Source organism: Grammomys surdaster, unplaced genomic scaffold, assembly GCF_004785775.1.
Source record: "Grammomys surdaster isolate TR1022 unplaced genomic scaffold, NIH_TR_1.0 199, whole genome shotgun sequence".
NCBI lineage: Eukaryota > Metazoa > Chordata > Mammalia > Rodentia > Muridae > Grammomys > Grammomys surdaster.
The window spans coordinates 4,527,624-4,553,862 of record NW_021604644.1 but is presented as its reverse complement, the minus strand read 5'-3'; the positions used below and the strand labels follow the sequence as shown (position 1 = coordinate 4,553,862).

Here is a 26,239-nt window from a genome sequence, read left to right as displayed (position 1 = left end):
GTTTGAGACAGTTTCTCACCGAACCTGGAGCTCACAAATTCAGCCAGACTTACTGGCCAGCAAGCCCCAGGTATCCTCCTGTCCCCACCTCCTCCGCACTGAGATGACAGGCTTCATATAGCTTCTAATGTGGGTGCTGAGGATGTGAATTCAAGTCTTTGTGCTTACACAGCAGATACTTTAGGGACAGCTGTCCCTCTAGCCCTGTTCAGGTGACTCTTACTAAGACTAATGAGACAAAGGGTTTGGGAGGTCTGTGGATCAGTCATTGGGGAGAGATGTTAGGACTGTGAATGTCAGGGCTGAGAGATGCTACAAAGCATCCTAAAGTTCAGGGAAGACTGTACTGTGTGGCCAGGCTCAGTGGCACACAGTCTTGCAATCCCAGCACTAGAAGGAGGATAGGAAGACCAAGGTCACCCTCAGCTGTGCGTCACACTGGGCCAGTCTACTTGTCTCATAATAATGTCATTTTAAAGCAGTCAGGTTGCTAGAAACTGTGTATAAATATCTGGGCCAAGAGCCTGACTCTGTTTTACTCAGACCCACAAAATCTTGCTGTTTTAATATCTACTGACTCCCAAGAATACAACCACCATATAAATAGAGAAAAAATGGTGCCTTGCACTGGCTGCAGTTTTATCAGGACATGTTCACCCATTTTAGAAAATCAGTTTATTGATGGTGGCACTGCCGCAGGCATTGATATTGCCGAACCCCACAGCTGTCTGCGTTTGTAGCTGGTGGGCTCATGGCGGGTCCACACGAAACGCAAGTGTCACCTCGGGTCACCTAGTGCAGTCCCCCCGAGCGTTTACATAATGGGGGATATGTTTCATTGTCGCTGTATTTATCCATATTCTCTCTTTTATTACAGCTGGACCATTGTATTACTTGTTAGAATGATGTGTGTTGTTGGTTCTCTTTTGCCTGAATTTCATTTTAGGGCAGCATAGTGCCTGGAGGAGAGGCTGGCTCGACAGGATGTGAAGTTGGTTGATATAAATGACTTCCCAGCCCTTTCTAAGCTTGCCATTGAGAACTGTCCTCTCCTGGGTACCATTTTCCTAATCTATCTGCCTAAGAAAGGGTTATCTCAGGGAAACAAAAGACTTCTCCAGAAGCTGTTTTAGGGACAGAAGACAGGTACCAAAAACAGTTCTAACTCAACAATCGGGTAAGGAATAATGGAAGCCTGCTTCCGAAAGGCAAGGTTGGATCTTCTACTCTGCTTTTCAGAAAGCCATTTTCAAAGCTAGTTTGGTGGCACACACCTGTAATCCCAGCACTCAGAAGGTAAAGGCAGAAGGATTAGAAGTTCAAGGTCCTCCTCAACTACAGGAAATCTGGTCTAAAGAAAAAAGAAGAAAGGGGAAAAAGCGATTTTTCAAATCTAAAACTCCTGCTAGACTATAAGCTAAGAAGGGTTCTGCCTTAGCTGTCCCTTCCTGCCAGAGTTTTCTCTCAGCTATCCACAGCCGAGCACAGAGGGCACAGCCAGAGGGAGAGGTGACACTGAATAACAGAGCATGGTGGCACATGCCTGTGGTCCCAGCTGAGAGGGCGGAGGCAGGAGGATGCTAGACGTGGCCACACAGTGAGTTCAAGTTCAAGGCCATATAGGCTTCCATGAGACCCTATGTCTAAAATAGAAACAAAGACTGGAAGTGTCAGCTTACCTGCTGTCCTGCAAACATGGACCATGACCTTAGGGGGCTACAGGAGCGAAAGGGGTGGAGCTAAGGCGGGGTATGAGAGCCGGGAGAGGCCAAAGAGCTCTGAGCTCTCTATGCCAACTGATCCAGTTTGCATCTAGCCCTCGGCTTACTGATTCTATGGCCTTAGACTGTTTATTTAAACTAGTCCTAGTTCCCATCTACAAAAATAAAGACAGTAATAGTCCCTGTGCTTCTGAGAGCTTCTGTAGGCAATGCCTTTAGAATAGAGAGCATGTCAATCTCACTGTTTGCCTCAGAAAGCCGAAGAAGGGGGGATGATTGATTTCTGCAACACACCCAAGGGCTCTGAGGTAGAAACAGAGACCCGATCCTAGCCTCAATTTCCCTGTTGATTTCTCGCATTCAACTCGCTCTGGGAGTCAGTTTCAACTCCCTCAGTCTTATAGTGAAATCGAGGCCTGGAAAGAGAACAGACTATGGACAAGTTCACACAGCAAATCTGTGCTACATTTTCCGGCGAGGCCCTGCTTTCTCAGAGGCTGTATGCTTCAGCTTATAAGAGAGGTGGGGAGACACCCTGGTGTCTAGAACCAAGAAGAAAGAAGCCGACCAGCTAACAGCTCCATGCCAAGACCCGGAAGGCTTCTGGGATGCACCTCCAACCCTCTGCCCTCAGAACTCATGGTCTGATAGAGGCATCAGGTGGCTGAAAGCTCAAAGGCACCCTTCTCTGTCAGTGGCAAGGGGGCCTTCCTGTGGCAGATGTCAAGTCAGAAAGCACGGGGATGCAGACAGGGGACCCCGTGGGAGGCAGCCCATGTCCTCATGCAGAGCACACTGGTTCTGAAATCTTGTCCCTCAACTCCCCAAGCCACAGTATTGAGGAAGGGATATCTTTTTTGTCCCTTTTGCAAAATTAATTAATTAACTAATTAATTAATTAAAATAAAAATTTTAAAGTGAGTAGAACTACTTCCATGCTGAGAACCAGAGGAACGGTCTCAGATACAACCAGGAAGACTGGCCGGTCCAGCAAACAACAGAACTCAGTGGATTCCCATCCGGCTCGGCACTGTGTGTCTCTTATCCATCCAGTCCCGGCAGCTCCGTCCAAGACAGCCCGCAGCTGCTCTCGTGCTCAGCCAGGCTCGGCTGTAACACTTGCTCCGGCCCCGGCCCCCGCTCCGGCGCCCCTCTGCTCAGCTCGCGCATCATCTGCTCGGCTGCCCAGCTCCTGCCGCCATCGCGCCCGCGCCCGCGCCCGCGCCCCCCGGGGCGGCGGAAAGCTGGCATCCGTTGTTACCATAACAAACTCAATTGTTCTCAGCAGGGCCCCGGCAAATAAAGTCATTCATTACGGGGCTTCTCCCGGCCACCGTGGGCTGCGCGGCAATCAGCGGGCCGCGGGCTGCCCCCTCGCGGGCCGAGACACGCGCCAGCGCCGTTACCTGCCGGGGCCAGCCCGCGGCGCAGCGGCCGCCACGCTGCGCCCCGAGGCCCAGCCGCAGCGGCGCCGGCGGGAGCAGCGGGCCGACCGCCGATTAGTTTTATCTCGGAACGTCAATTGACTTATACTGATTGGCTTCCTGCCGCCAAATGTCAATTAAATTGCAAATGTTCAGTGGAGGCCCAGCGCGGGCCGCGATGGCAGGCCGCCCCTTCCCGAGGGCGCCCGGTGCTGCCGCGGTGGGTTTGATTCCTCCTTCCACGCCGCGAGCAGCAAGGCTGAGCCTTCCGGGCCAGCAACCCGCAGGCCCCGCCTGGGAATTGGAGGGAGGCCCAAGAAAGCTGAACAAGCCTACCCTGGAACAACTCCTGTTTCCTGGAGGAGCTAGGTGACAAGGCTGGTTCTTGGGATGCAACTTCTGGTGTGGCCTTTAATAAACTCCTACTCGCTGCTCCCGCCTGGTTTTTCCTCACCCGCCAAGGCTCAGACAGACTTGGATGCTTGGAATCTTCAAGTTTGAGTGTGCTGGAGGAAAGGGACAGACAGTCGCCTGGTGCCCACGCAGAGCCAAGTCCTGTAAAGCATGGCTTTAGCCTCACAACCTTCTGAAGCAGACTGTTTGCTGGCTTGCTTGCTTTGAAACAAAGTCTCTTGTATCCCAGCCTGGCCTGGACCACACTACGTAACCGAGGATGACCCGGAACTTCTTATTTTCCTGCCTCCACTCTCTGAGAGCAGGGATTACAGGTGTGCAACATCATGGCCGTTTTGTGTGGTTCTGGGGATAAAAGGGGCAACGGCTCCAGGAGACACTACTTTTTTGTTATCGGTGTTGGGGTTCTGTTTTGCTTTGTGACTGGCTCTCTCTATGTAGGCCTGGAATTGGTGATCTGCCCGCCTCTACCCTCTCCTACTAGAATTGTAGGTGAGGACCACCAAGATCGACTCTTCCCAGAGTTCCCAAAGACAAGTGACCGATGGACCTGCATTCCTCCAGAGTTTTGGCTTCACTGCTTGCTCCCAGTGGACAGATGGCAAAACTCACCCTTGAGCAAGGTCACAAAGCAGAAACGGAAGGCGAACTTTAATGCTCTCTGCCCGCATAGAGCGCGCCACCGTTCTCACTTGCCTGTGTTCTGGGTCTCACTAAACTTGCCAGGACTCTGAAAGAATCGTTCACTGTCTCTTTGATGATAAGAAAACAGAGCTGCTTGTGGTAGTGCATGCCTAAAATCTCAGCACTTGAGCAGTCTAGACAGAAGGATTGGGAGTTCAAGGCCAACTTAGGCTACATGACAAGACTGTCTCAAAAAGCAGAGGGAAGGGGAAGAAGCTGTGGAGATGGCTCAGTGGGTAAGATTGCTTGTTCTTCAAATACAAGGTTCTGAATTTGAATCCCTAGCACCCTTGCAAAAATTGGAACATGGCTGTGTGTGTGTGTATGTGTGTGTGTAACATTAGCAGTAGGTAGCAGAGACATGTAGACCAGAAGCTTAGTGGCATACAAGCCTCAACAAAGTGGTGAGCTTCCAGTTTGGTGAAAGACCAGACTTAAGGCAATAACATGGAGACCAGTAGAGGAAGACTTCTTACGTCCCTGCCTCCCGAAGAGTGGACATGGGTGTGGGCACCTGCACACTCACATACATGTGCCACTCACATACACACATGCCATACACATGCCACACTCACACACCCAAAGGAAAAAAGTGGGGGAAGAAAAAGCAAAGGGAGATTGAGGCCCGGAAAGGTCTGCTCATGATTAGCAGCAAGGAGTGCAGAGGCAAGACCTGAGGGCCCCGGACTCTGAGTCCAGTGCTCTCCTCTCTGTTTCAAAGAGGCCTTGAACAAGAACAACTCAGGCTTGGGCCCTGCTGCTCCCACCCCTCTTCCTTCTGAGGGAGCCAAGAGGAAGACACATGAGGTCCATCTGGAAGATCCTCTGAGCCACAGGGAAGATATGGAAAGGAGGTCTGGGGAAGAGCCATTTGCTGGAGGGATGAAGCCTAGGCCTCAGAGAGCTTTTGCTGTTTGCCCATCTCCAGCACACACACACACACACACACACGCCTGCCTCTCTCTTGAGCACTACGAGGGTTCTTAACTGATCAAATGTCCAGCATTTAAAAGATACAAACCTGACCAGTCGTCCTTTGCAGAGGAGAGATGTTCACTGAACAAAAGTGCCATTCAGGAGAGCTGGATAGCGTCTGTGTCTCAAAGAAAAGGGAAGTGAAGAGAGAAGATGGAAGATGGAGAAGGAGGGGGCATGGAGGAGAGAGAACGGGGGACCAGGAGCTACAAGATTCGCCAGGCTTCCTGCATCCAAATGTGGGCCCAGATGGGGCAGGACCACAACTGATCAGTACTGAAACCAAACAAGAAAACCGGGTTCCTCCACCCCTGTGTGAGCTCACAGCCTACAAAAGCCCCCTCAGGCATGGCTTTGTGAGTTGCATTTCTAAAGCACGGGGCTAAACCACTGCCTGTCTAGACTCTGGGTGGGGGCTGGAAGTGTGGCTCAGTAGGCAGAGTGATTGTCTAGTGTATACAAGGCACTGGGAAAGATCCTGATGCATTATATAAACTGGGTGTATGAGGCACCTGAAATCCAGATAAACCATTCAAGATCACTCTAGGCTAAAAAGCAAGGTCAAGGACCAGCATGAGCGATTGCAGACCCTGTCTCAATCAGTCAATAAATTCTGATTGGTTCTTCTATCTTTTTCTTCTGAGCCTAGCCAGAAAAACCCTATCAAGCCAATATACCACTTTTAAACAGAAGAGAAAGCCAAACGTGGTGGCTTATGCCTGCAGTCCTAGCTCTTGAGGCTGGAGGATCATGTGAGTCGGAGGCCTGCATGGCTATATAGAGAAAAATGACAGTGGGGTGGGGCAAAGGGGCAGGAGATATAGAAATGCCCCTCACAGTTCTGCTGAGGACTCTTAGGTTCAGAGTAAAAACCTCTCTGCTCTGATATTAGAAAAACAATACCAATCATTTCCTCTGGCCAGTGTAAATCAAATATTATAGGTAACATTTTTAGTTACCAAGAAAGACACGGAAAAAAAACCCTTTTGGTAGATAAAGAAACCAGGGATCAAGGAAGGCCTTCAGCTGTGAAAGCACACAGCCAGTGGCTTAAAGGCTGGGCAGGGACCCCATCCGTCCATGATGTCACCCATGTAAACGACCAGCCAGGGCTGAAGCTGACTAGCTCGAATGTGGAAGGGAAGTGTGCAGAGCACGGAGTTGCTGGAGAAATTTCCAGAATGGAGATCTCAGGGGAGAAACAAGCCTGAGCTGTGTCCATCCACGTCCAGCCTCAGGGCAGGACTGGTGATACAAAAGTGGCCTTGAAGCCCATGTCGGAGAGAGCTGAGGATATGCCCATGGGGACACTCAGCCCTACACTGGCACCATTCTACTGTGACACTGAGAGGCAGACCAGAGTAGAGGGTAAGGGTATGCTAGAGCCAACTGCCCAGCCCCAAAGTTCCACTGCCAAAGCCCGAGCTCAGCTGTGTGACCTTGGACAACTTCCTTGAACTCTCTGACTCTGTAAAAACAGAGGGTGGTGAGAGTGTTCGCTTGGTAAACTGGTTGTATGAACTGCTTTCGTCATTCAAGCATGTGTCAATCAAAACTTGTCAGTGATAGTGAGTGCATGGCTCCTTCCTGCAGTTCCTGGGGAGGGCCCCAATCCATTCACACTAGGGCCACATGCCCAGGCATCAGGCCAGAGGAGAATCTTAGGCACACATACGTGTGCACACGTGCTTTAGGACCGAGGGTGCCCCGTATCCTGCAGAATGGACTTCATAGCTCCCTTCTATGGGGCTTGGCAGGCATGCGGAGGCTTTGGGTTGGGCAGGAGTGGGGAGTCAACGGGCAAGGCTCTCCAGGTTCCACTCCACAATCCATCCTTCAGAAGCCAAACCCAGGCCTTCTCAGACGTACAGGACATATCTGCTACCACGATCTAGGCCCTGAGCTGGGCACTAAAGGGGACATGGTGACTGCTGCCATATGCTTCCTTGCCTGCATGGAGCTTATAGTCTTTGGGGATCGAGGAGGGATGGACAAGTGACAAATGTTTCATTCTTATTAACAGGGCTAGAAGGAACAGATAGGCAGGGGATCCTTCTTTGTGGAAGTGACAGTCAAGCTGGACCCTGAGTTCTTTGAATGTCACCTTGGGCTATGGTGGGTCAGGGAAGGGACACAGCACCATAATGAAAGGCCTTAGGAGTTTCCTCAGCACCTCATATGCCTCAGCCCATCCCTGTGGCTCACTGGCAGGCACGACTGGTACCTTTGGTTTCCTATGGGGAAACTGAGGCTCTTGCATGTGACTCCCAAAATCATGGGAGTAGTTATGTGTGGAGTCTGCAGTAGACCCCAGGTCGCCTGACTCTGACCCACCTGAGTGATGTCAGCAGTAAACGGCAGGCGGTAATGAGGAACGGCTGAAGGAGCCTCGGGATGACGGAACTGGTCAGGAAAAGACAGACGGTGAGGAGATCAGAGGCTCACGGGACAGCCAGAAGTTCCAAGGGCTTCTGAGGTCACGGTGTAGATGTGAAGCGTTCACACCCTGCTGTGAGCCACGGATCAGAACAGTGTTGCAGAGGAGACACTAGGCATGCTATGCTGTGTGACCCTTCGGAGAAATCAAGAGGCGGAGAGCAGAGAGGAGACAGTAGCAATCGTCCATAAGGAAAGAAGGAAATGTTTGGACAGGGCAGTAGCCATGGTGATGGACAGAAAGAAGGAGGTCGAAGAAATATTTAAGACAGAGACATGGTATCTCAAAGAAAACAAAGACCAAAAGTCTTTTTCTGTGTTCACAAGCAGTGATACAACCCTAAGGAGAGAGGGCTCCTAACAGTCCCCAGGGATGGGCACACACACACACACACACACACAATGCATATACACCAAGGCACTTTCCAATCAGGCATTTTATTCAATACCCGAGAGAGATTAGAGGGCACGCTTCCTGTGAGAAGTGCCCTGCCCACGGTCATACAGCTAACAGAAAGAGCCAGGATGGAATTCCAGCACCAGCAGCACCTGTAACACACCACCGATGTGGGACTCTTAAGATCCAATTGCTTGTTTTAGCATGAGGGAAACAAACCTCAGAAAGCAGTGACTTGCCCAAGATCACACATCAAGTAAAGGCTCAGGGTAGACCTGAGAATTTCTAGAAAGGTTTGTGTCAAGATGTCTGGGCTACAAGGTAAAAAAAAAAAAAAGGATGGGATTAAGCCCAACACTAATGGTCAGCTTTCCCTCTGGCAGAGAAGAGAGACTCAGATAAATGGCCACCCTGCCTAGTCATGCCAGTCCAGCCCAGGAACAAGCATATCAATTCACAAATAGCCACCACCCACTGCCCTGATACCCTTGACAGCAACTAAGCTGTCTTGGGTCAATGGTGCCACCTGGTGGTTGGTCCTGGGAAGTTCTAAGCCCTCCTCACTTTTAATCCTTTCCTAAGGGGCCACACCTTCTGTTGGCTCATAGCTCAATTGATCTCACTATAAGCGATATCTCTCACACCATCATCTCTTTTATGTTTTTCAAATGCATTTTCTTTCTATGGCACATCTCAGCTTGTCTCAGGACATGCCCTTTCTCTCCAGCAAATGATATGTCCTCCAGCGAAAGGAAAAACTGGAGTGACAAAGTGGAATTATACATGCACACAAGCACGCATTGTGCACACGCATGTGAATCACTCTATCCTGGTGCCCCTTCTAGAATACCTACAGGCCCCTATGAAATCAGAACAAACCACGACCAGATCTGCTTTTTGCCTAATATCAGGCGTCAAGATAAATACTAGAGGCACTTTCTTATTTTTTTCGTATTTTATTCCCAATCAATATCATGGCTGGATTTTCTTCCACCAAAGAAAATCGCAGGGTGGAGCCTGCGAGCTAGTGCAGAACTGAACTGTGTGAGGAGACGGATGGGTCCCCACTCTGAGGAAGCACTGAAGGAAGCAAGCTGGAGGGAAATCAAACCCTACAGACATGCTCCTGGACATATGAAGAGCTCAGTGCTCATGCCTCTGTGGAAGCAAAAGCCTGGGAGAAGAGCAAGAAACTACACATCCACTGTGTGAGAGGATCGCCAAAGCTGGTGTGTCTGACCACAACCTCCCAGTTAAGGATGGGAGACATGGGCAAAAACCACTCTTTTAACTAAAAAGTGGTTTAACTAACCACTCTTTTAACGTATGTGGGCTCCCTGTCTGTGCAAGAGATGAGCAGACACAGTCAGTTCTAGGAGCAGCCTGTGCAGAAACCCCCCAGGTGTAGGCCAGAGAACCAGGGGGTTCCCACGACCCTCAGGGGATCTGTGAGATTGGAACTGTCTTCCCATAATGCCACATTGTCATTTGCCTTCACTCCAGCACACACTGGAGCTTTCCAGAGCCTAGGATGCATACGGCATCATGATGGTGAGTACAGAGGCATCTTTGCGACTCTAGCCGTCTTCTGTCAAGCCAGACACTAAAGAAGCTAATGCAGGTGTGAGACAGTGCCACTCCTGCTAGATTTTTCAGTTTAGAAAACAGCTCTTATCTTAAAATAATGTTGTTTATCATTGTTATTTTAATAAACCAATAAATAATTTTACCCACTTTGATTATTCCAATAAATTAATTAGTCCTCAATAATTTTTCAAGTTTAAAGGGGTGCCAAAATCTGAGAGCTGCTTGCCCTATCTCAGGCTTCCCTGAACACAAATGCAGGGAACAGGAGCTGGAGTCTGAGGGAATCTGAGAGGCTCGGGCTGAGCAGGCGTGTAAGCAGAGTGGGGTGAGAGGCCCAGCAGCTGGGCTCCCATAGAGACTCTCTTTCACTGAATAAGAGTGAAACCCAGGGACCAGAACTGGGAGGAACTGAAACCTGCTCCCCCCACCCATGGGACAGGCCTCATGTCTGAGGGAAAGGCCCATGAAGCCCCACAAGAGACCACCTGGGCTCTTCACCCAGGAGCCCCTTGCAGTTAGTTAGCTGCCTGGGTCTCAGCTGAAGCAACGCTGGCTTCAAAAGCTGGATGAGAAAGACGAGCCAACCAGACTGGGAACTGGACATACAGTCCTTAGCATCTCTGTGGCCCCAGCATGTCCTTGGGTAGTGTCAGAGCTTCATGCCCTGGAGAGTATAACATAAATTACCTCAGCCCCACTGTTCTGGGGCCTCTGCAGTGTGATTTCTGGGCCACACCCCAACCCACTCGATTCTGGCTTGTGCTGGACTGCCCACACCTCCGACTACAAGGGTACACACACTTGCACACAAACAGACACACCTTTGGCCACTCCTGGGGCCTGCTACCCATGGTCTTAGGCTAGACAGAACTCCTTTCCCTAGGGTCTGGGCTCAGATTCTAGAAGCATTAGGTTCTTGGGGCTTAGAGCAAGCTGAGGGAGTCACCCAGAACCCCAAAGAGTGGTTACCCCGGAGTCCCAGATCTGACTTCACCCTCAGATGAAATCATGACCTGCAGCCAGCCCACTGTCACCTAGCTCTGAACAATGAGGGGCAGCAAGTGAAAACCTTGGTCATGGTTCCAGCCTGTACAACAAGAGAACTCAGGGACGAGGCCACCTAGATAACAGTACAGGGCACCCCCTCGAAGGGCCAGGAGAGTCCCAACAGAGGCCACAACAAAATGGCAGTAACCACCTACCTGCCCCCTAAAAGCTACGTGAGAATGGATGCCTCCCTGCAGGCAAAGCTCCTTGCTTTCCGGGGCTCCACGCTGACCCCGGAAGCATCCACAGGCCTAGTAAGTTGTGAAGGTCAGATGGTAAGCAATGAGCAGCTACACAAGAGCACAAGCTGGCTATGGACAACCCGGACAGGCTGGCAAAGCAACTTTCTGGGCAGCCCGTGCCAGAGGGAGGGTTCTGCTGCATGATGGCAGAGAACACCCAGGGCCTGAAGGAGGGAAAGGAGCCACAGCTGGAGGGTCAGAGCTCACGGTGAAATATTCCTGAGAATCAGCAGGGGAGCCCCTCATGCCATAATAGGGCACCTTACAGATAAGGCCACAGCAGCTCTTAACAGTGGGGACCACAGAGGACACCAAGGGTTTTCTGAGGATCTGGGTTTTCTAGGGTTTACCACCTGACCTACTTGGACTCCTTCCAGCCCAGCCTCGTTTCTTGTCTACATGATGACCTGGCCTGGAGGAGTGGAGGGGGAGATTTGTGCCATAACCTCCTAGTTGTTCTCCATGACATGAGCTGAAGAACCCATGAGACGCCCAGCCCTCCAGCTCCAGGTACTCTGATTCTGTCCTTTACCCCAGAGGACAGTGCCTGGTGTGCACCCTGCACCTCCCCCCATGGAACACTGAGGCCATGCTCAGCCTTTTTTTTTTTCCCCTTGTAAAGGAGAGTGTGAAAATTAAGGGAATGGAAGGGTCCTGAAAGAAAAGGAAAAGGACGCTGGGTGGCCCCTGGTTTTGCAGCCAACACTTGGGGGCACTGTTGTTCAGCCTGGATGTCCATGGGCTCCCCAAGACTACCCTCCATGGGCTCCCCAGCCTACCCTCCTTTCCTCATGCCACTCCTTCCGTACCCCCCTCCCAGCCCCACCCCAGCCCTTGACTGTTATAAACAGGAAATCAGTGGCAGGCAGACCTGTGAGTTTCAGCTTGAACTGTGGCTGGAGCCTACCATCCCACGCCTGAGACTGTCCCCACATCCTCAAACCCCCAGTGGCCATTTATGCGGCTTTTATCTAAAGCCCTCAGGGAGCCACTTCCTTTAACCTCATGGTAATCCACATGGCTCTTGCCACCTGTCCTTTCCAAATGACAAAATACAGGTTCAGAGACCAGATTACTGGCTCAAGATCTCATTACAGGAAGTCCCTACAGGAAGTCCTCAGACCATTCCAGCCCCACCTTAGAATGCCCCAGGACCTGTTGAAGCCTCAGCATCTCTGGGTGACAGAGCTCCTCAGAGCTCATAGGCCTGTGAAATCTTGGGGCAAGATCTATAGGCAAAGGCTGCCGCTAACTCCTGACAAAATAGTCCCGTTTCTTCTTGAAAATCTGACAGTTAGTTCCCCGACTCTGTTCCATCTTCTGCCCAGGGTGCAGGAAATATGTCCAGGGAAGACAGAGAGACAAGAGCCTATGGCTAGGGTGAGTGCTGAGCCTAGTCCTCCCAGCCCTTCACACCACAGTCCCCAGGAGTGCTGAGCCTAGTCCTCCCAGCCCTTCACACCACAGTCCCCAGGGGCTTGCTAGACAGGGCTGAACTGGGACCTCTAACCAAATGACAGGAGTCAAAGTTGGTAAGAAAGAGAGAATGAAAGCCAAACAGAAAGAAAAGAAAGTGTGCCGACAGGTAACTAATATGAAACATACAGAATCTGAAGAACCCAACATGAGAGGCACTCCCAAACAAAAGGCACAACCAGGGATACAAAAACACCCTAGCAACAGGAACAGTCCTGAGAGGAGCCCACAGCCAACCGCCCCAACCTCACTATGAGGTCACACTGAACTTGACATTATTTAACAGGCGGGCACCTCAGGGTCCCGGCTTTCATTCTATGCCCTTCCTGAAAAGGCAGCAGCCTGTTTGCAGCATACCTTGGTGCCTCACCAGGAGCCTCTGGCCCAGCATTGACACGGGTCCTGGATCCTTTGGCTTTCTGAGCTGGTAAAAGGATTCTCAGTCCACTGACCTCCTATATTCAAGGCCTTTCAAACTCAGGGGAGGCGGAGAGGGAAGGTCGGGGGAATCTGAATGGGGGCCCTTGAGACCAACGGAAGAAGGCAGGAGAAGGCCTCACTGGAGATCAAAGTCCCAGGAAGCAGCAGAGGGGCTGCCCTTTCACCCATGGCTGCTATTCACAGCCCTGCCTGATCCTCCCAAGTCTGGCCTGTCAGCAGCTCCCCTGGACTTTCGGGCGACAGAGGCACCCGCCTCAGCCACTGAACCTTCGGTCCAGCAGGGTCTCAGGACCATTGCCACAGCTTTCTCCATGAAAGGTCATGGGTGAGACCAGGGGACCAGGCTGCCTCTCCACACTCCAACCTTTCGGTCCAGGCCCACCCCAAGAATCCAAGGCATCTCTGTGAACAAGGGGTGAGGGCCTTTACCCAGTTCTGTTCCATGAAAGGCAGATTCAGAGCCAGGCAAGGTGGCAAAGGGGGAAATGAATATGTAGACTGCTTCAAACTCTGTATGTCATGGAAGCACCAGCTGCCTCAGCTGTCACAGCCTCCAAAAGTCACAGGGACCAGAACAGATACCATCTCTGAGTCTTTTCCCTTCTTTTGTCCAGAGCTGTCCATACATCTGATGATGGGGAGCTCACTACATTCCAAGGTGCTCTTCCTATCTTTAGTCCAGCTACTCAAGTAGGGCTTTCTGTGGAGGCCCCAACCTGCTAAGCAGAGGCCCCGTGAATACAGAGGCCAGAGACCCCATTTGCTCTCCTCAGTAATTAGGAGGCCTCTCAAAGAGCACAGGTGACCCATTCTGACAGTAAGCATTTATTGAGCATCTATTATATGTTTAGTGTTGTTCAATACAGTAGCCATTAGCCTACTAGGATGAGTAACCACTGGAGACATGGCTAGTACAACTGAGAAAGCTGAGGTTTTCTTCTTGTTTTGAAAAGTTTTACTATGTATCTTAGGCTGGCCTTGAACTCTACCACCCAAGCTGCTCTCAGCCTCCCAGCAATCCATCCTCCTGCATCCTTCCCCCAGGTGCTGAGGTGGTAGGTGTGCTCTGACAACGACATTTGTCTAAATTTTCAAATTTCATTTCATTCCAATTCACTTAAAAGTTTTAAAAACAGAAACCAGGCTGGTAAGGGCAACTCGGAGGATGAAAGTGCTTGTGGCCCAAACTTGATGATGTCAGTTCAACCAAGAACCCACATAAAGGAGGAAGGGTAAGACCAACTGCACAGAGTTGTCCTTTAAACCCCATGTGCCCTCTGTGATATGCTCATGCCCTGACACAGCACACATAACCATCAATAATAACAATAATAAATAAACTTTTAATAAATTTAAAGTAAATACTAAAAAAAAAAGAGGTAGCATGTTGCATCTTAAGACTTGACTATATGTTGAAGTGTTATGTTTAGGCTAGGAAAATGTGTTAAGATTAATTCCATTTGTTTCTCTCTCTCTCTCTCTCTCTCTCTCTCTCTCTCTCTCTCTCTGTGTGTGTGTGTGTGTGTGTGTGTGTAACAGTCAGTTTTGAGCCACCCCGACATATTTGCCACCTCTTTCTCTGAGTCCTGAGGTGTCCTCTCTCTGCACATGCTCGCTGGAGTCCCAGACTGGGCACACTCTCTGTCACCTTTGACTGGCATGTTCTCTCTCCTGAGCCCTCTGACGAATCTCCTGAGAAGAACCCTCCCAGACCCCTTGGATCAAGAGACCCCTTCCTGCCTTGCATATCCCACCCCCAAGGAGAGTGTCACCTACCTCACACATGCTGCCCTTTGAATGGACTTGGAGCTGTTACTCTTGAATCTCTGGCCTGCACTCTGCATGCGGTTATCTCCATGGATGTATCATTGCTTCTCCAACCCTGAGGTCTGGAGAGGAAATGCCCACAGGGCAAAACCCAGCTCCAAGCTGGAAATGATAGTGCACCAGGGAGCTTAAAAGTTTTAAAAACAGAAACCAGGCTGGTAAAGACAACTGGGAGGATGAAAGTGCCTGTGGCCCAAACTTGATGATGTAAGTTCAACCAAGAACCCACATAAAGGAGGAAGGGTAAGACCAACTGCACAGAGTTGTCCTTTAAACCCCATGCGCACTCTGTGACATCCGCACGCCCTGACACACAGTACACATAAACACTGGGAAGCCTCAGTTGCCACCTGAAGATGTGACACGAGGCGCTCAGCTGTCTTCCTCCTAACCCTTGAACACCCTTTTCCTGCTGAGACTCTTCCTGCTTACCATCCTAGAGACCAGCATCCTTCCACACCCACAGTGTTACGCCCAGCTGGCCCCTGCCATGCCCAGCCATTCTCTCTCTTGTGTTGCCCTGGCTACTTAGCTTAAATCTCTGACCTCAAGGTCTCACTTCACCACAACCTCAACAACATCCAACCTATTAGCTGTGCTCTGGTGCCTGCCGCTCCTTTTCATACCCGCCGAGGGCCCTGCCCAGCCACAGGCTGCTTTATCCCCACTCCTCCTCTCTGGAGGATCAGGCCGATGACAAGTACCTTATAATGCCAGGGGATGAGGCCTCATGATTCTTTAGTTCCTTCCCTTCCCTGTCTACACAAGCTATGTGACTGTCAATGTCACAGAGAACCCTGGAACCGTGGCTACCTTCTCTGATGATATAGTGAGAATGCTGCTTCTGCCCCTTCACCTCTCTTTTGGGCCAACGTAGGGGATCATGAGAATACAGGAGGAGGGTGAGAAAGGATGAGGCGCCCTGTGCAGTGCCCTCCCCCAACATCTCCCCAATAGGAGCTACTCCTCTGTTAGACCTGCCCTTTTCTTGTTGAAACAGGACAGATTTGAGGGGCCTCAGACAGCTGCAGAGTCCCCCACTCTTCCCAACCCTGTCAAGCTTCCAACACTATCACCTCCTTCCATACCACTGACTGAAACTTCACCCCAAATCTTCCTAGGGTTCAAGCCTCTACCAAAAGATTTGGTACTAAGAGGACTGCAGAGCGCCCAGGCCTACATCTCATTCTGGATGCTCTTGTTTCGTTTTGTCGTCTTTGAGACAGGCCCTCACTGAGAAGCCGAGGATGGCTCTGGGCTCATGGAACTCCTGTCTCAGATTCCCACGCTTTTGGATTGCATCCTGACTCCTGTGAGATGTCCTGTGATCTACACATGCACATCACGGCACTTGGGCACTTTTACCCCTAAGTAAGTAAGTAAATAAATAAATAAATAATTTTTTAAAAAAAAATTAGTATTTCCAAAGCAGCCACCATGCTCAGTAAAAGAAGCTGATCACCAGAGCTTTCAAGATTACAGCTACCTTCCAACCTACTGTGTGTCTGGCAGAGAGGCCAACAGTTCTACAGATCTAAGATGGTGAATCAGTATAGCTATCTAGCGCCATGTGCTCGCCCCTCCCCCCCCCGAATCTGTCTGTTAATACACATTAAACTAGATTTTTTTTTTCTTTCTCTAAAGAGAAAATCTCTGCCTGAGTTTTTCAGTTGCAAGGGAGCATCTTATAAGCCAGCCCTTCACTGTGATCAAACACAGCCAGACACCAGCTTGGCACAACTGCTTAGTGTCCAGGTGACATGGAGAGAAAAGATGACACCATCAACTTCATAAACCAACAGAGATGGCAGGCCCACTGCCTCCCGCAGCAAGCTGGCACAGCAACCCACTGAGTTAAAGACTTCTGACATCTGTTTCTGAGGCATGGGAGCTAGGGAAGGAGGCAAGGCACACTCTTAAGAACCATGAATCATGCTGACTTGGCCTACCATTGCCAACTGAGGCCACAGGCCCATCTCCAATGCCTGGGGCACACAGACCCCAGGCCAATCCTCCACTGGGCTAAATGTCCCAGTTACCGATCTTAAGTAGTTAGTCATGTATCTCCATGAGAACATGCATCCCTTACATGATGCTAAGGAAGAATTGTGCCAGCAAATAGATAATTGAATCAAAATTCTGTAACTCTGCTCTCCAGCCCTACACCATAGCTCACACCCAGACACACACACTCACACACAGACTCACACACAGACACACAGACACACACACTCACACATAGACACACACACTCACACACAGACACTCACACACAGACACACATACTCACACACAGATACATACTCACACACAGACACACACACTCACACACAGACACACACACTCACACACAGACTCACACACAGACACACACAGACACAGACACAAAGATACCCTTACATACACACACACAAACACACACACACACTCACATACAGACACAGACACATGCACACACAAACACACACATTTTCAGACTAAGACTTCCAGGAGGTTGTTTTTCCTCTTAAACTAGCTAATGTCAGCCAGTGCCAGTGGCCCATCCAGTGGAAGACCAGGTAACTGTAGCATGTGTCCTACACATAGGTGGCTAGCTCCAATTGTTCAGGAAGCACAGGAAAAAGTTGCCTCTTTGTAATCCCCAGGAGGCCCCAGGGCTCCTTCCTCTCAAGTCCAAGAGCAAAAATGAGATGGTTATTTATTTCCATCCACCCTCCAACACCATTGCTCCACTTTCTCCAGAGGAGTGTTTCCAGTCCCTGCCCTTTCTTCCCAACATGTGTCCCTTACTTCAGGACAAAGCAACAGCTGCCCTTCTCAATCCCTCTCCTGCCTCCAAAACCCACAAAGAAGACACCGGTGCCAAGCTCAGATCTTCTATACACAGCAGCCCTGGGGCACCATATCTCTCCTCAGGATCCTCTTTAAAGGCTCTTCTCACCCAAGGAGTAAAGATGGGAGGATACCAGCCAGGAAGGAGTCCCACACAGGTGCCTGTCCATCTTCCTTGTCTCAGGAAAGGCTAGGGCCCTGGGAACTCCAGTCCTCTGCAGCTAAACATGTTCGCAGCACTTTTGTTTCTGCCTTCCGTGAGTGCTCCTCACAGACCCTGTTCGGTCCATCCCTGGCAGGAATGTGCAGCCGTCTCTTACCTTCATCCCTCTTGCGCTTGTTGGTGTCAGCACTGGGGGACGTGATGCCCAGGATGCCACTGATGGAGTATGAGGAGCCTGCAGAGTCGGTGCTCACCGACGACACCTGCGTCACGGAGCCTGTAGACACTGTAGAAGGAGAGGGGTGCTGGCCTGTGACAAAGGTGCTCACTAGATACACTGGGCTGGGTACAACCACCACAGAAGGGAAAGTGCCAGCTCAAGGATACCCACCCTGACCCAGCAGAAAGGGAATACAAGCACAGAATAAAAGGGGAATTTACTAAGATCCCAGCCAGTCCAAGGGTGCAGGAGACAAGAGGATGGGGTAGGGTGGATGGGGCATCAGCTGCTGTCACCTCCAGTGCTGGAAAGACACCTAGATGCATTCTGGAGTCATGGTTATCTCTGCTCACATTCCATCCATGTATGTATTCATACACACACACAAACACACAAACACACACAAGCACACACACAAACACACACAAGCATGCTCTAAGTAAAGTGTAATAAGTATGCTCTTCACTGGTGAATACTGGACAATATAATAGATCTGTACTGGTATCGTACTTTCCACTTGATCCTTGCAGGAGCCCAGGCTCTACTGATTATTTCTATTTGCCAAATGAGGAGAGTTAGTTTCACAAGGTGGATCGGTTCCAGGTGATCTAGCTCAGCAGAGCCATACTTAGCCTCAGTTCTAATTTTTCCCTTCCTAGAAGTGGAAACAGAGGTGGACACTTATTGTGGCCAAGGCCAGGTCTGAGTCCCTTGGGGTCAGGAGGAGAGGGGACTTCAGTAAGTTCCCCAGTGACTCCTAGTCTAGAGTCCAGGACACCCATAAGGGTCCTCTCTAACTGTGTGGCTGGATTTCCACCTGTGGGCTGTAGAAGTTCTTCCTCCATTGGTAAAGACCAGCAGACCACTCCCACACCTCTCCATGAGCAACCAGCTAGAGGCAGCCGGAGTCTTTACTTTGCAAACCAGGACGTGCCTGGGGGTGAGAAGTCACTCCTTGGAGCAGAGGCAGCACCTGCCTCTGCACATCTAGAGGGCACAGTGCCTTTCTGCTCACAATTGAGCTTGATTTTAGAGCCTTCTTAAGATACACCAAAGCAGAAATTGCTAACTTCTCTTTCTCTTCACCAGAAAAAGCTCCTCAAGATAGATTTATGCAAATCCCACAACCTCTTCTGTATTGAGGTGCAAAGAACAAAAAGATAAAAATAAAAAAATCATTTGGCACTTCAAACAACAGTCCATAGAAGCCAGGCTTGGCCATGTCACGGGCAGAGCCAATGACACTTGCTTAGTTATTTTGTAATTACACAGGGCACAGAGGACCCAGGTTCCAGTTCTGGCTTCACCTATGACTTTAAACTAGTCACTGAACCTCTGAGGTCTAGGGCCCTCAATGCTCATAAATTCAGATACTGTGTGAGGCTATATACACTTGAGATAAAGTTTTATATACACTTGAGATAAAGTTGTACTAGACATTTCTGGGGCAAAACCTATCTGTTGAGTTACTGTAGAATTATTCTTATTACTACTGAAAGATGGTTTTGGTTTTTCATGCTACCCAACTTGGAACAGTTAAAGCCAAGTGAAAGGTCAGCCAGAAACACCCCCTCACCCCACCCAGGAAACCCGCTTGAGTCGGCCATTCCACCCTGCAAAGAGGAGTCTCCCCTTCTGCTACACAAGGAGACCTCTTTGGGGGGCTTTGATTGGGGATTTTTGTTGTTGTTATTTGTTTGTTTTTGTTTTGTTTGTTTGTTTTGCTTTGGTGGTGGTGGTAGTGGTTTTTTGTTTTGTGTTCCCCAACTCCCTCCACACGGTCCCCCATGGGACTGGAAGTCCTTGAGAACAGAAATTTTTGACACCAGGCTCTACATAACAAGTGCAAACAGCAGTGCTGAATGAGAATGGTCTCTGGGCAGGGAGGACTTCTTTTTCAAAGAGCCATCCTTAGAGGACCAGAAACCCCAGGGAATACCTTTGTGACCCTTCAATCAATAATAATAATAAAAAAAAAAACTGATGCTCAGAGCCAAGAGATTCATCTAGTTCACTGGCTGAGGTTAATGACAGAAGTGGAACTCTAGGCCAGGCCTCTGACAGTTTTCTCATCACCAGGTTTTATTGAAAGAAAGAGTGGCAGTGGAGGCCGGAGAGAAGGCTCATTGGTTGGTTGCTGTTCTAGAAGACCTGAGTTCCGCACCTGTATCAAGTAGCTCATAACTGCCTGTAACTCCTGCTCCAAGGGAGCCATTGCCCTCTCCTGGCTTCCTCAAGTAAGCACACACACATTGCACACATACATTGCACACACACATTGCACACATACATTGCTCACACACATTGTACACACACATTGCACACACACACATTGCACACATACACATTGCTCACACACATTGCACACACACACAGATTTAACTGGCAGTGATAAGTGTGCAGGAATACTCCACAATCTGGGGTGCAGTTCTGCAGAATTCTCCAGGTGTGTGGTACCCAAACTTGCAGTAGCTTACTGAACAGTCACCAGCTTTCTCACAATAGAGTAACTCCCTCACCCCAGCAACCCACAAGTATTCCCTTGTCCCAAGGGAAATGACATCAAGGACATGCCTTGACTATAAATGTCATTTTCAGCTCCCCTTTGAAGAGAAAGCAAGAGAAAAGTTTAGACTTTTGAGTGTGGTGAATTAGGAGTCTGCCCTAGTGAGTCACGGTCACTCAGACTTCCCCTGTGGACCTCGGAAACCCCACAGGCAGCCCTCAACAGTTGGCAGAGTACGAGAGAGCGAAGCGAGAGCAAGGGAGAGAAAAAAGTTTGAGAAGTTTTGCTACATCTTCACTCAAGACTGCAGGCGCACAAAGCATTGCAGAAGGCCGGTTATAGAAGAAGAAAAAAACACATTCAAAACTACTTACTGACTAATGGTGCAGAAAATGTTATGAATAAGTATCCCTTTCTTGATTTATTACTTTAATTATCTGACATTCTATAGACCCCCATTAGTGGATTTTTTTTTTGGCTTAGATTTCAATTTTCTGTCTCATGGTGAAAGCTATTTATCATAATAATCAGTAAAATTCAAAACCTTTTAGCAGTATTTATAAAATTCATTTGCCAGGTTCAGCCCTTGGAGAATGACAAAGAAGGAGCATTAGGACGCGTGTGAAGTGTTTTATGCAGAATTATCTGTCCATAAGAATGATTAAAAGTTCTTTAGAATATTTGGAGCCCATTAGATTTTCAAATTTTTTTTAAAAGTTCTTACCTATGCTGTGACTGGAAGCTGGGACCGGCTGATTGGGGGGCTGCTGTACTTTTGTCCGGATGATCCTGTAGGCAGTTGGGGGGAAAAAAGACTATTTACCATTGAGAAGGAAAGAGACCCTGAGGCTGGGGTGTCATTCCCTTGATAGAGGGCTTGCCTGGCATGAGCAAAGCCCTGGGTTCCATCCCCAGCAAGGAGTAAACTGAACATGGTACTACACACCCATAGTCCCAGCACATGGGAAGAGGAGGTAAGACAATCAGAAGTTCAAAGTTATCCCCAGCTGCATAGCAAGTCCAAGCCTAGTGAAGCATGCATGAGCCCCTCCCTTTAAAAAAGAGAGAGAGAGAGGAAGAAGAAAGAGACCTTACCTAGGTAAGCAGAGACACAGAAGAGCAGAATTGATAGATTATAAATCCAGGCTGGGAATTAGGGGTTCTGAGGGGATTTTTCCCATGGCTGTCTTTGGGTGGCTTACACCCACGATTCCTGGACCCTCAGAGCCTCTCTGATGTGTGTGTGTGTGTGTGTGTGTGTGTGTGTGTGTACACGAGCTTTGGTCTAGTTTTCTAAGATAGAATCTCACAGAACTCATCCAGCCTCAAGCTCCCTATGTACCAAAGGCTGTCTTTGAACTTCTTCCTGATTCTCCTGCCTCTCCTACTAGGTGCTGGGATTTCAGGTGTGCATCATCACACCTGGCTGAGTGCTTCTTTTTCTGAAGAAAGAAGATGATGTGATACTGGTCCAGGTTGGCCTAACTGTCTCTCAGGTGTATCTGCAGCCCCCTCAGAGATCCTTCCCCCTCTCTAGAGCTCAGCCTCCACCCGTGGGACAGGAGAACTGAATCAGGCAAACTGCTTGTCCTCTGGAAGCACTTCCATGTTGGATTCTTGGCCCAAAGATTTCACAAATAAGCTTAATGCACCCACCAGGAAAATCAACAAGGGAGAACATGTGTGTCCTTGAAGGGCTAAAGTGCTACCCAAAGAAAGCACTTGGCTGGGCCTCACCAAGAAGCCAGCTCAGACCCACCCATGGGGAGAATCTTAGCTGCAGTGCTTGCTGTTGTTTGCAGAGTTTCACCATGTTGTCTGAGGATGACAACAAGAAGAAAAAAACACCAGAAAGTTGGCCAAAGACAAAGAGTCGGTAAGCAAATGTGGGGCAAAGCCAAAACAAGTGTTCCAAAGGCAAAGTTCAGGACAAACTCATCTACCTGGTCCTATCTGACAAACTCTTTATACAATGCCCAACTATAAACCTATGACTCCAGCTATGCTCTTTGAGAGACTAAAGGTTCCCAGTTCCCTGGCCAGAGTAGCCTTCGGGTGTGGGAGTGCCTTAGCAGAGGATGCATCAACCTGACTTCAAAGCACAGAGCCCATGTCATTTACACCAGAAACACAAAGAGTAGAGATGCCCTAGCGACTGCCAAAGACATTGGAGCAGGTTCAACAGACAGGACATTTGAAAAAATAAAACTTTATTACATTAAAACTAACAAACTTCATAGAAAGGACCCACACAGCTGGGAGCCAGAAGGGCTCAGTTTGCCTTCCAGAATCTTTGTTGCAGTCCTAGCAGGAACCTGACTATGACTTTGAGCAAGACTGTTCCACTGTGGCCTCAGCTCAACTGAGGAGTTTCCATAAATCATTCTTTGATTATTTTAAGTAATCAAATACTTTTCATAAAAAAAATTAAATTTACAGGAAGGCTCTCCATATTTAAAGATAAAGGCTGCATTGACTTCTCTTCTCCTGAAGCCTGGCAATCCTGACACTCTCCAGGAGCATGGGGAGCCTCGATGGTAAGCTTCTAGCAGGATCAGCGGAGAGCCCCCAGTAGACCACTAGCATAGCACATCTTTGAACACAGAACAAAGACAACCAAAAGTCCCTGGAAATGGGTTAGTCGTGATATAATAAAATGTTGACTTTCTCTGGAAAAGTTTTGTTCCAGGCTCAAACTGTTCCTTTTTAACAGGACACCTGGTCGAGTTTTACTTCATTATTAAATATTCTGTGTTCATTATAGAGTACTTTTTACATTCTGTGTATGAGTATGTGTCTGTATATTCCTGTGCACATTGTGTGAGTGTGTGTAGAAGCCTGGAGACAACCTCGGATGTTGTTACTCAGGGTAGGCTGGCTAGCCAGCAACCTGGAGGCTCTGTGTTTTCCCTCCTTCACCATATTGGCTCCAAAGATCACACAAATACTCAGATTGGTGGCAAGCGCCATCACTTGACTGAGCCACCTCACAGAACTTTACTCAGCTTTTGTAAATGTGGATTCTAAGGACACAAAATCAGGTCCCTATTCTCACAGGACAAGCCCTTTGCCCCCGAGCCATCTCCACCCATCCACTATAGACTCTGTGGACAACACGTGAGTATAAAGAAGATATCTATGATGCCTGCCTGTAATCCCAGCTCTTGGGAAGCTGAGACACAAAAGACTGAAAGTTTGAGGCCAGCCTAAACTGTCTAAAAAGACCCCATCTCAGAAGGAAAGAAAAAAAAAGAAAAAAAGCCCACTACATTCACATTGGATATAGTTATATTCACATCCCTGCTGCTGTTTCAAAACACCATTCTCCATCAACAAATCAGGATTAAGCTGTGCACTCTGTTTTCATCTCCTGCACTTCACACACGACAAACCATTGTATCTGAATGTCTGTTTCAAGGCTGCCCTAGGTTCCTGGCTTCTGCACAGAAAGGACAGAAGTAGCAGATGCCTCCTGTTAACCTCACTGCTACTCAGCTCTGGGTCTACCTTAGATACAGATTGGTGCTAGGCACCAGAGCACTTGATATGGGTAGCTAATCTCTGGAATTGACTTGTTCATTGATGCTACAAACCTAACCACAGAACATCCGAGTCCTGACCACCTGAGTGAAACACCTCCTCAAATGTACTGAGCATATGTATATATTTGTTTGTTTGTTACAATTCTCAGAGTAGTTGTTTCCATTAAGCAAACACAGAGTATATTGACTCTGTGTTTAAAGACCTGGAGTAAGATTCCTTTTCTTGACCACCTGAATTATGTTGCTATCCAACTTGGTTTTTTAAAGTTTTGATTGGTTTTTGTTTTTGGGGTTTTTTTTGTTGTTTGTTTTTTGTTTGTTGTTTTGTTTTGCTTTGTTTCGAGACAGGGTTTCTCTGTGTAGTCCTGGCTGTCACTCTGTAGACCAGGCTGGCCTCGAACTCAGAAATCCACCTGCCTCTGCCTCCCAAGTGCTGGGATTAAAGGTGTGCGCCACCACTGCCCGGCTCAATTTGTTTTTTTAAAAAGGTTTTCAAGATTAATTTGTGTGTGTCTGTCTGTGTGTGTGTGTGTGTGTGTGTGTGTGCATGCATATGCTGGAGACAGAGGACAACTTCCAGGGTTGATTTTCTCCTTCCACCATATGGACTGAAGGGATAAACTCAGGTTGTCACAAGACATGTCAAGTAACTTTACTTGCTGAGCCATCTTGGCAGCCTTGATCGTGTGTGTGTGTGTGTGTGTGTGTGTGTGTGTGTGTGTGTGTATGTGTGTACAATGATGCAGCAGATATATAAGTATACATATGTTAGATATATATCCTATTTCCTACTGAAGTCCAACTTAAAACCCTAACTTTTTATTAAATTTGTCTAGAGACAAAACAATGTGTACGTTTTTCACATTTCTTTTCAAATACCTGTAAATCACTGGCAAAGTGTTCTGAGAGGTCAAGAACCATTAACAGGCCACGGCAGCACAGAGAGTAAGTGAACAGACCCCAGAACCAGAGCACGGGAGTTCAAATCCAGCCTTCGGTTTTCCTACCTCAGTTCCCTCATCTGAAAACTGAGAGCAAGCATCAACCCCACCCCCATGGAAGTGTCATTATATTAGGGCTGAATTAATAAACTAGTCAGATGTGGCTGATCCCTACCAAATACCCAATAAGTGTCACATGAGCTGATTCTCATTGCTGTCATCATAAAGATGAAGGAGAAGCTTCAACTTTAAAACATTTAGACACTTCACATTTGCTTAAGGCACATGAACAACTGTGATCCCAGTGCTCAGGAGGCTAAGGTGGAAGGATCCTGAGTTCAAGGCCAGCCTGGGGTTCATAGTGAGACAATATCTAAAGTAAATATATAAGGCTATATATTCTATACTGCCAAACATAAGCATGCTGAGTATGGCCCAGGATAACATGCTAACATGCTCTGGTTTAACACTGATGAAGAGACTGAAGCCCGGCACACTCCAGTGATTTAGCCAAGGTCACAGCACAGGCTTAGTCCAGACCCCTAGCTCCCAGGCCTGAGATGCATTCGAAGGAAGTGTTCCCCTCTGCTAACCAGGTCCCATATAAACACAGAAGCTATTTGGACTCAAAAATCCATTTTTTCAGAATCTAAAGGATCTTCCTTGTAAGCATTTAGGGATCCCATTCCAGCATCATCTCCCTCCTTTGAAAGACTAGGTCTTCATACCACCATATCTCACCACCTCACACAAAATTATACTGTAAACAAAAAAATTAAATGTATACAAAAATATACATTGTGGTGCCTTGGAAAATGTCCGATGGGGAGTGGGGATGTAGCTGGCTGGTACAATGCCTGCCCAGCACATACATACACAAGGCCTTGCAGTCAGGCTCCGGCACCACCCGCACTCCGAGTGATCCCAGCATCCCAAGGTAAGGTAGGAGGGTCAGAAGCTCACGATCATCTTTGACTGCATAGCAAGTTCAAGGCCAGCCTGGGCCACATGAAAGTGTCTCAAAAAGAGGGTAAGGGCTGAGGAGATAGCCCAGCAATTGAATCGCTTGGCAGGCAAACATAAGAACCAGAGTTCAGATCTGAGAAACTCAGGTAAATGCCAGGCAGCCTGTCTGTAATTCCAGCCTCAGAAGGAACAGGCAGAGGATGTCCATTGCAAGACAGCTAGTTAGAGTAATCAGCAGCAGCCACTGGGACTCGCTGAGAGACCCTGCCTCAACAATGAGGTAGAATACTGACTGAGGGTGATTCTTGACATGAAGCTCCAGCTTCGAGATATACACACATAGAACAACAACAACAACAGCAGCAACACACACACACACACACACACACACACACACA

General features: G+C 48.7%; 1 protein-coding gene across 2 annotated transcripts in view; it reads right to left on the bottom strand.

Annotated features, from left to right (window-relative positions):
- Pax5 (paired box 5) overlaps window positions 1-26,239 on the bottom strand; it is a 177,284-nt gene that overhangs the window by 128,136 nt on the left and 22,909 nt on the right. For both annotated transcript variants that reach the window (XM_028770224.1, XM_028770225.1), the window contains exons 4-5: window positions 21,117-21,181; window positions 17,824-17,952 (exon numbers count right to left, since the gene is read on the bottom strand). In XM_028770224.1, coding sequence (XP_028626057.1) covers window positions 17,824-17,952; window positions 21,117-21,181 — 194 coding nt within the window. The remainder of the gene's footprint in view (window positions 1-17,823; window positions 17,953-21,116; window positions 21,182-26,239) is intronic.